We start from the raw sequence: 10,308 nt of genomic DNA, 5'->3' as shown, positions 1-10,308 counted from the left end.
ATTATACGTTTTGGAAAACGAAGAAATGGAGCTGTCAAACATAGGGTTTTCGGTTAGACCATCCAGGCGTTGATGTACAGTACGTTGCTGTCTTTGCTTGCAGCTTGCTCTTTGTATACCTTCCGACATTGGCTATGAAACTACAATAGCTGTGGCTAAGCATTTATTTATGTTTTTTTTTTTCAGTAGCTCTAGACTATAGAGTTTGGTGAGATCAGGGCTGTAGCTAGGTGGCTAGCTCCATATACATGACCTAAAACAACTAATTCAAGGCTCTATTCTACTTCAATGCCTTGAGAAGATATCAATGTTTGCATTAGCAATTGTCAGGTTTTGCATTCAAGTCTCTTTTTTTTTTTTTTCTAAAAGATATTAGAAGGGAAACATATGGAAATAATTTTAATTTAATTTAAACCAATTTAATTTTAATTTTAAATTAACCTTTGACTCGATTTACATCTAAGTATAGTATAAATTGGTCAGGAGTTATTTTCATAATTAAAATTTAGCAGAGATGATGTGATTCAGTCATAAAATTAATGCAGGCTGACGCCTTGAAATCAAAAGATCTCTTATTTAAATTCTACCAATATTAAATTGATATTATTTACATATTATTTGGTTTTATTTTTAGTTGCATACTTTTTTATAGTGTCTTGATGAAATTTACATTTAAAATTGGATAAAATTTTATTAAAAAGAAGAAATTGACAAGTCCTGGCGTACGTGTCTGATGCCTTGAAACAAGAATAAAGGTGACATATGCTCAAGTCACCATTAATTGTATACTTGAAGTGGTCACAACATTCCAACTCAAATAATCTTCCCCCATGGGAGATTCAAATTTTTTGTAATCTATAGAAATCAGCAACTTCTAATGTTACCTGAATAGCTTATATGGGACCCCAGCAACCCACCTTGTCAATGATATATATGGTAACGTTTATGAAATTATGGATAATGGATCCACAAACAAATTTTCTCTTCTTCAGAAGAATCATTTCATTTCATGGCGGACTTTATCCATTTCAAAGGGAAAATATCTTGTGCTTTTACCATTTTATTTTGATAGATTATAAATTAGTGTTTAAAATATGTTAAAAATTATAGATTGATCTTCTCTCAAATTTTATTTTATTAATAAAATTACCCTTTTATCTATTGGTAATTAGTAACAATAAATTAATTTAGATAAATTTAATCATATTTAGTAATAAAACTAATAAGATACACCTGAAAATTATTTTATTTAAAGTTAAATTTATTAATGTTAAATATAACTAAAATTTATCTCAAATTACTCAAGCTCTTACCAAATTTAATTATTATTACTTAAATAATAATTTAACACATTTTAACTTTATATATGTTAATAGACAATATACATATACTACTAATATATAATTTAAAATTTTAATAATTAAAAAAATATTTAATCATACTTTTTCAAAATATAATATATAAATTTTATAAACATTATTATAAAATATATTTTTTATCTAATTAATTATTTATATAAACAAATTTAAATAACATATGCTCAAATTCAATATTATAAAATTAATTTTATATTACTTAAATATACCTTAATAAAATTCAATCAAATTAAATAACAACAAATATTCAACTTGTTACCTTCTATAATCACATCTCCCCATTTATGGAATGTTAGGTGGGCGTAGACTGTAATAGGGTTATATACAATTTACAGAATTTATAATCAAAATCAAAATTTGATGATCGAATTGAAACTGTATTAAATAAAAATTAAAATAATAAATAATTAAATTAAAATTATATCAAAATTTTGATTTAATTTCAGTGGATAAACAAATTTCAAACCATATTCTGAACTCACACCCTTAATTTACAGGGTGGCATTGTGTTGGTTGTCTAACAATGTCAAAGGTTTTTTCCCTATTTACTCAATTATCTCTTGTTTAGAGTCTAAAATTTTTTAAAATTTAATTAAATGGATTAAAATTTATTTTTATTAAAAAATATTTTTAAATGAATAAAAATATAATATAGTTACATAAAAATTCAAATTTTTTTTATAAATAATTTGTTCAAACGAAGCTTTTAGTAATACTAATAATAGTGAAGAGGACTGATGAATTATTTTGTGGTCGAATAATTTTTTTTTTTCAAAGAAAAATAATAATAAAGGCAGAGGAAGGGAGGGAAGGAAAGGGGAGAAATTACAAGGGACAGGGGGGTAGGTCGGGCTCGGGCAAATGAGAGAGAGAGAGAGAGAGAGAGAGAGAGAGAGAGAGAGAGAGAGCGCCCCACACGTTGAAAATATCAAAAGGAAGAGTGGGGCCTCTTACATTAGAAAAAGAAAGCAAGTTAAATTTAAAAGAAGCCGAAGGGGTTACTGTGGGCCCAGTGAGCCTGTCGGCAAATGGGAAGCGAACTTCTCGCTCTCTCTAAGCCCAACAAAAACATTATCATCTTCTTACTACTAGCCTCAGTACTTTGAGCCCATCTCGTGGGCCCGCGTGGCTCTGTCTTGGCCACACCCTCTGGTGACACGTCAACGTCAGACACATTCTCTCTCTTCTATAAGCAGGTATGGAGGGGATTCCGAGACGATATGATGAGGGAGTGGAGAGAGAGAGAGAGAGATATATATTAAAAAAAAAAAAGAAAATCATCCTCCAGTTGTCTCCTCTTCACCACGCGCTTTTCCTATTGGTCCCATTACTCATTATAAACTCCAACCCTCAATTCCATGCAAATCTTATTAATAACGTTTTCTTTTTATTCAATTTTAAATAATACTAATTCATGTGTGATAAATATAATTTATAAAATGAAAGAAATTAAAATTAATCTAAATATTTGAAGAAAAAAAAAAAGAATTACATGTTAGTATTTTTGAAAAGGACCTGCAGAGAGAAGGCATCTTTATTATACAAGTTGAGTCTCCCTGCTGCATCAATTCGAAGCATAGATGGTTCTCAGTTACATTCTCTGGCAATTTCACTGTGGAACTACGAATTTCATTTTTTCCATGGTAGTGAATTTTTCGCTTTCAATTAACCTTCGACTCTTGGCACTATAGGGACGTGTACAATCTATTCGATATGGCCCATTTGGATTCTATCATCTTTGTCCGTATACAAATACATCTTTCAATCATTCTAGTTTTTTTTTTTAATATTTATTCCATAAATCTGATGCCTACTTTCAGTATACAGTAAATATATGGGCTGAAAGTTTTTTTTTTTTTTAATATTAACTTTGTATAAAAAATTATTTGACACTCTTAATTGAATCCCATTTGATATTAGAACTTTACAAATATTTAAGGATATACTAAAATTAGAGGGAGCAGTTAAAATCAATTAATAACGTTAAAAATTTACCATTTTCAGAGTTGTTTTTATGAAATGAAATTAAAGATTTGACACATAAGAGAGTGAATTAATTAATGAAGTAATGCAAGGACCCAGTCCTGTTGACCAGAAAGGCTCCGATGACCAGTGATTAGAACGGTGCGTACCAGCGTAATATATCCAGCCACCTCAGTGATAGCAATATGTACACGTCAAGCATTCACGATAAACCCCACCCAACTCAACTGTTTTCGTTCTCTTTTAGATAAATAATGAATAAGTTACTCTATTTATATCATCCTCCTCCTTACGGTCCATCAAAGCTAAGAATGAGCTTGAAGCCGTACAAAAATTATATAATGCTTTTACTGTGTGTGTGAAATATTAATTAATCCAGTTTGACATTATAATCGGAGGTTAAAAACTGTTTCTTTAAAAAAAAAATTATCATTTCATATGTAAACTGTTTTATTATTTCAATATTTTTATTATTAAAATTTATTAAATTTAATTTTAAATTATTTTTTAAATTTTATTAAATAATAGTGTATACATATATAAATATTATTTTAATGACAATTTCAATAATAATAATAATAATAATAATTAAACATACCATCAATGGATATGAAAAATGTGGCTCTCCCTTTCTGCTTCGTTTGTACTGAAATGGGGTCCTTATTACTCAGTGAAAAAGCTTTGAACTGTGCTTGCTTCACTAGACACGCTTCCCATCATGGGGGCAAGACTCAAATGGGAGTTTGAAGAGAAACTATTTAGCTTCTGTGGCTCTGTGGGAGACACAAACTTTGAATTTTTTTTTTTTTTTTTCCTTCTATGATCTCTTGAGTAAACGAGAAGACGTTGCTGGTAGATTCGTAGTTATTGTTGCACTTATTTGATGCATACAAGGTATTGTGATTTGGTCTAAACATGGACCCACCAGTAAATTTTATAATTCAAATCAATTATATATATATATATAGTCTGTATAATATTATTATTCAAAAAATATTTAAAATTAAATTTAATAAATTTTAATTATAAAAATATTAAAATAAAAAATTAATGGCATATAAAATAATATTTTTATTTAAAAAAATAATTTTAATTTTCTAAATTTAAAGTTAAAAAATACATAAATTAGAACATTAAATCTAATAATTCATATATTTTCCCCTCCCTGCATTATTTCCCCTTTCTTGTGGTTGCCACAACTCTGTACATGAAACTAATAGGACCCATATACTTTGTTGACATTGAATACACAGTGCCACAAGTTGACAACAGTGGATACCAGCTATAAGAAATTTTATCTTCTTTTTAATTATTAAATGACAAATTCCATAACTGTTTCAATTAAGAAATTTATTAAAAAAAAAGCTTATCAACAGTAAATTTATCGTGAAATTAATGTAACAATTAATCTATATGTTTTCTGCATAATTAGTATTTCTTTACATCCCCATCAGCCATAACCTAGAATTTTAATATGCATGGAGAAATAAACTTAGGCTTCTCTCATGCATTAAGAAATTATTAGAATAGAAAACCAAGTATCTTTGACCGCCAACTACTAAAGCAAAAGACACATGAATACAATTAAACAAATGAAATTGTATGGCTTGAAGAAATACTCGAGAAAGGGGTGTAGCTCAGAATAGTATTTTTCTTAATTATATATTAATTATTAACAAGGATATTTTAAATGGGTGTGTTTATACTTTTATAGATCTTCGCCAGAAGAAGAGAAAAGATAAGGTGGGTATGGGAGACATGTAGAGATGAGGGTAGAATTAGAATTTTGAGTGGCTTCCCAGTCACGTGGCAACGCATCTTTGTTCATGCAGCCCACCGCTCCCGAGTCTCAATACCTTTCAACTTTAAGATGAGAGAGAGAGAGAGAGAGAGAGAGAGAGAGAGACAGAGAGACAGATCCATTTCTATTGCCCATTGAAACCACTAGCACACTTTGCAACCCAAACCTTTCTTTCGTTCGCAGTTTCCCTCTCTTAACGAAACGTAATGAAAAGTAAGTTGACAAAGAATTATCTTTGTGAAATGACATTTACACCCTTTAGAATTTCTGTCATTTTGCAATAAATATGGTAAATAATCTTCTTTGTCAATAATTTTATCGTAATTTCAAATCTTTAACTTTTCAAAAATCATTTGACCAAAATTTAAAACAAAAATGAAGGAAGAAAAAAAAAAAAAAGACACAAACCCTTTTTGCTTGCGACACGAGTTTTGCTCATAAAAACATACATTTTCTTTGTTAGTTTTGTCTAGTCAGTCACCTCCCAGCCCTTCTCTCTCTCTCTCTCTCCAATTATTTTACCTTTGCAAGATATCACACTTAGAAAAACCAGACTCGTTTTCAGTTTGAGCTTCTTAAGGCTTAAGCATCCCCCAAAATGCTCCTGTCGCCTACTCATCAAGCTGATGTCTTTTTTGCTAATCTTCTACTTGAATATTTCTTCAGTGTAGAGGTGGTGTAGTTTTTTGAGGTGGGCTTTTTTCTATATGGATTTTGGGGTGGTTGGTTTGGAGGGGCTGGTGGGTTCAGACACTAGTAGTAGTGGTCTTGCTTCTCTTGCTACTTCAGATCCTGAGACGAAGCAGAAGTGGTACGGATCTGGGTTTCTCAAGCAAGAGAGATCTGTTACTATTGAAGATGATTGGAGGAGCTCTAAACTGTCAAAAACTGAGTCAATGCTGCTTCCGCAGAGAAACACTTTACTCAAATCTAATACTTCCACTGCTTCTACTACTACTACTACTACTCTCTTCACCGATGGCCAGCAACAGCAGCAGATGCTGAGCTTCTCCTGTCCCAAATCAGAAGCTCTTTCGGCGGAGAGGATACCTCAGAATGCCACATTGCCCTACTTTCACCTCACTTCTTCTGCTTATAATAGAAATACAGGTACCGTAGTAAGCAATACTAAGGTTTTAACTATCTCTTAGGGTATGCATCATTTTTTGAGGACATGATAGTGATATATCTTGGTTTCCTTTCGGGAAGTAAAGAGCCCGCATGAATAAAATTTTACATGGAGATTATGATGATGCGCGGTTGTTGTAAAAGATTAGACATCTGGTGTGATTAAAAGATGGGATGTTATTGGTTCCTTGGGGCTTTGGTTCCTGCTGGTGTTGGAGGTCTTTTCAGGGAAATCAAGGCACTCGTCTTTGTTTCGAGTCATATCAAAAAGAAAAAAGTGGATAATTTTCCTTCTTATCTACCGTAAAATCTGTGTCTTTCTGTTTCTAGGGGATGGGTTTTGGTAATTAATCAAACACAGAAGATCGGTGTGCACTAAAGAAGCAAAGTTTATGAAAGGGCAATTAGGGGCAGCAAGAACAACATAAAAGGCTCAATCTCTGAGTCCTGATTTTCTGTTCCTTTTCTTTTATTTTCATTTATGCCTCTCTGGCTTATTTTTCATCTTCTATCAAAGACAAGAAATTCATGATTATTGTAGCCCCTTGGATGCTTGCAGACAAAGCTTATAACTTTGGGTTGCCTGCCAGGCCCTTTATTTCTTTTTTATCCTTTTTACCAAGATAGCCTTTTTCTATTTCCAGTTTGCTCCTGTATGCTCTGAAATTTTGGCTTTTACATTTTCCCCCTATCCCTTTGTCTGATATAATTTTTTGTTCTTTGTTTCGTCTTTCAGGGTTCAACTATGGAAGCTTCAATAGTGCAAACATGCATGGGGTTTTGACCGAGGCTAGAGGGCCATTTACTCCATCTCAGTGGATGGAGCTTGAACACCAGGCCTTGATCTACAAATACATAACTGCTAATGTGCCTATACCTTCCAATCTGCTCATCCCCATAAGAAAAGCCCTCGATTCTGCTGGGTTTTCTAGCTTTTCAGGTGGACTCCTCAGACCCAATGCATGTAAGTTTTGTCTGTTTATCCAGGATTAGAAAGAAAAATTTTTTGCCCATAGGATTTGCATGTCTGTCTTCTATAAATGATTTTTAAATTTCTTTTTAATTTGATTTGCAAAGTTGCTATATTTAGCTTCTCTCTCTGAGTGTAATGATCCTGTTGTAGTGGTTCAAATTTCAAACACAATGTCACACCAAGTACATTTTTCCCCCTTTTTCCTTTCTATGCTTGGTTTTTTTAGTCTAAGTAGAGATTGGCACTAAGCTTGAGTAACCGGTCCTTGAAAAAAATGCCATTTTTTGGCATTTTAGGCGTTTCTGTGAAAAGCCCCAATTTTTAGCTGTCTTCTATCATGTACTTGTAGTTAAGAGGAAAACCAAAAGTACTAATATATAATAATAATTATTATTATTTTGTGTGCCATCTCTGATGGCAAATTTTTAGTGTCTTGGGGAACTTTCCATCTGGGGTTCTCGAGCAACACTGATCCAGAGCCAGGACGGTGTCGAAGAACGGATGGGAAAAAATGGCGGTGCTCAAGAGATGCGGTTGCCGATCAGAAGTATTGTGAGCGGCATATGAACAGGGGCCGCCATCGTTCAAGAAAGCCTGTGGAAGGCCAATCTGGCCATTCCGTCGCCGCTGCTACATCTACCATGACTGCAAAGTCGATGCCTACAGCCTCGTCCTCCTCTATGTCAGCAGCCGTGGCGGGTCTCCGTGGCAGCAGCGGCGGCTCGTCCAACAGCCTCACCATTGCACAGCAGCAGCAGCAGCAGCTAAAACACTTGCAGCCAGATAGTTCATTTAATCTTTCTGCAGCTACTCCCCTCAGCAGGTAAAAGAAAAAGGGTTTTTACCTTATGGATTCATGTTTTTCTACTTCTGTTCATGTTTTGCACATTTTGGTTGCTGTTTTGCTGTGCTTTCTGGTAGTATCTGCAGATGATGACTTGGTTATTTTAATGCTTAATAGTTTTTCCATCTTTTAATAGGATTTAATTGTGTTCATATTTGTAAATCTTTTTATGTAGGTACTGGAGCTATGACTTTTCCATTCATAAGGAATCTAGAGATATTTTCATATCTTTGTTTGTTTGTTTCTCTTGGTACAAGGTGTTGATTATTTATTAATTCATAGTTTCTGTACTTGGTAAATTCTTTCGCAGGATGTTTCTTGATAAAGAGAAGTTGGGTGAGAGAGATAGACTGCAAGATTCACCTGGCTTGTCCATGCTATCATCCAACATTGACCTGAAATCCAAAGAAAATCCTTTCTTTGTTTCAAAAGAATCCTCGCAAATTGAGTTTGGACTTGTCAACTCTGATTCCCTCCTCAACCCTTCACAGAATAGCTCTTCATTGATCAGTTGCAGAAACTTCGGTTTGTCTCAGGACCTCACCGACCAAGAAACTGTTTCACAGCATTCTGTTCGCCAATTCATGGATGATTGGCCTAAATGCCAATCTGATCAATCTGCAGTTTCATGGCCTCAACTTGATGTGCAATCAGATAGAACCCAATTGTCAATTTCAATCCCCATGGCCCATACAGATTATATGTCCTCCACCTCCTCTCCAAACAATGAAAAAGTGACTCTCTCCCCATTAAGATTATGTCGCGATTTGGATCCAGTACAAATGGGGCTTGGAGTTGGTAGTGTTCTCAATGAACAAAACCAAAGGCAAGCAAATTGGATACCAATCTCTTGGGAAACTTCTATGGGTGGTCCTCTTGGTGAGGTTTTGCACAATACAAATAGTAGTGCTTCAGAATGCAAGAGTTCATCTGCGCTTAACCTCATGACAGAGGGATGGGACAGTAGTCCTCAGATAGGTTCATCTCCAACTGGGGTCTTGCAGAAGACTACATTTGCTTCACTTTCAAATAGCAGTGCGGGAAGCAGCCCAAGAGCAGAGAACAACAAAACCAATGAAGGTGCAAGTCTTTGCAATGACCTTCTTGGTTCAACTCTAGTGCATTCTTCTTCGTTGCCCGAGTTGTAACTGCTTGACCTGCCAATTAAGTTTTTGGTTGATGGAAGAATTAGATGAAGACGACTTCTTTTTTAAGTCTGTGCTGACATATGAGGGAACAATTTGTTTTCAGTTTTTCATCAGTATGTTGTTTTCTTTTGTTTTATTTTTTCTCTTTGAAAATTTATTTGATAATTTGCTTTTGCTTAGTAAATGTTAAGACTAATTAAAAGGGGTACTAGCCATGAAGAAGGCTCTTAAACCTTGCAGTGTGGAATTATGGCTATGATTTATAGTTTTGATTTTCTAACTCTGATTGTTTGGAATGAGATTTTGATTTATGTTTTCCATTATTATTGTTATGAAGCACACAAACAGCAGCTCTTCTGCGATTTCCTCAGCTCATTTTCAAACTTTAAATCATTTTCTTTGTATTTTTAGCAAACAATTGGGTATGCATTTGCATCGATATAACAAAATATGAGGCTCAAAAATCTTCTTGTTAGAGGGAATGTAAAGGTCTTCAAAATATAACCTAACCGTGTAAATCTTTGAAAACCTTCCAATGCATAGACAATATGGTTTAGTTTAGTTGAACTTACCAGTAAATAACAATGTGCTCTCTAATCTACAATCATTATTTGCAAAATTAATCTAATTTGTGTGAGTTGCACAGAGAAAATCAGTGTATTATATGAAGCCAGAACTTCCTCTCAAAATTGTTTCCCACTTTGAAAAATATCCTTTCTTCTAACTTTGATTGTCCAGTAAATTCCTCCTGGAATTTATAAAATTTAATCGTTCTGGTAAAAAAAAAAAAAAAGATTCAGGGCAACCAAAGATTCAATGGGATGAATTCTCATGGAAGTGACAGCATGTTGAAAATGACGAATCTTCTCTTTATTCATTCTCCATGGTTTATTCTTGTAACGACTCTTGAAGTAAAAAAAAAAAAAAAAATCCCTTTCAAAGGTAAGTTAATGAGTCAATTTGATTAATCTGCCCTGATTCTATATGACTAAAAATATATTATTTACTTAATAGAGTCAGTTTATTCCCTATTTCTTCAACTATCTAAAAAAAGT

The 10,308-nt window shown here is 33.3% G+C and overlaps 1 protein-coding gene across 2 annotated transcripts; it reads left to right on the top strand.

The window, feature by feature from the left end:
- The first annotated feature begins 5,624 nt into the window (after nt 1-5,624).
- On the top strand, nt 5,625-9,533 carry LOC110669766 (growth-regulating factor 1-like). 2 transcript variants are annotated; one of them, XM_058130918.1, is made up of 4 exons: nt 5,625-6,270; nt 7,025-7,228; nt 7,691-8,084; nt 8,416-9,533. In XM_058130918.1, exons 1-4 carry the CDS (start codon nt 5,868-5,870, stop codon nt 9,251-9,253), a joined length of 1,839 nt encoding a protein of 612 aa, XP_057986901.1. In that variant the 5' UTR covers nt 5,625-5,867; the 3' UTR covers nt 9,254-9,533. The 2 variants fall into 2 exon arrangements, with proteins under 2 accessions (XP_057986901.1, XP_057986900.1); XM_058130917.1 differs by having other exon boundaries at nt 5,626-6,270; nt 7,025-7,252.
- Nucleotides 9,534-10,308: the final 775 nt, after the last annotated feature.

This window comes from Hevea brasiliensis, chromosome 12, assembly GCF_030052815.1.
Source record: "Hevea brasiliensis isolate MT/VB/25A 57/8 chromosome 12, ASM3005281v1, whole genome shotgun sequence".
Taxonomy (NCBI): Eukaryota; Viridiplantae; Streptophyta; class Magnoliopsida; order Malpighiales; family Euphorbiaceae; genus Hevea; species Hevea brasiliensis.
The sequence above is the reverse complement of the archived record's forward strand: the minus strand, read 5'-3'. Positions and strand labels throughout refer to the sequence as shown.

Coding starts and splice junctions, on each gene's coding strand:
- LOC110669766 (XM_058130917.1), top strand. CDS start 5,868: ATGGATTTTGGGGTGGTTGGTTTGGAGGGGCTGGTGGGTTCAGACACT. Junction 7,253..7,690: donor ACTCCTCAGACCCAATGCAT/GTAAGTTTTGTC, acceptor GCAAATTTTTAG/TGTCTTGGGGAACTTTCCAT. Junction 8,085..8,415: donor GCAGCTACTCCCCTCAGCAG/GTAAAAGAAAAA, acceptor ATTCTTTCGCAG/GATGTTTCTTGATAAAGAGA.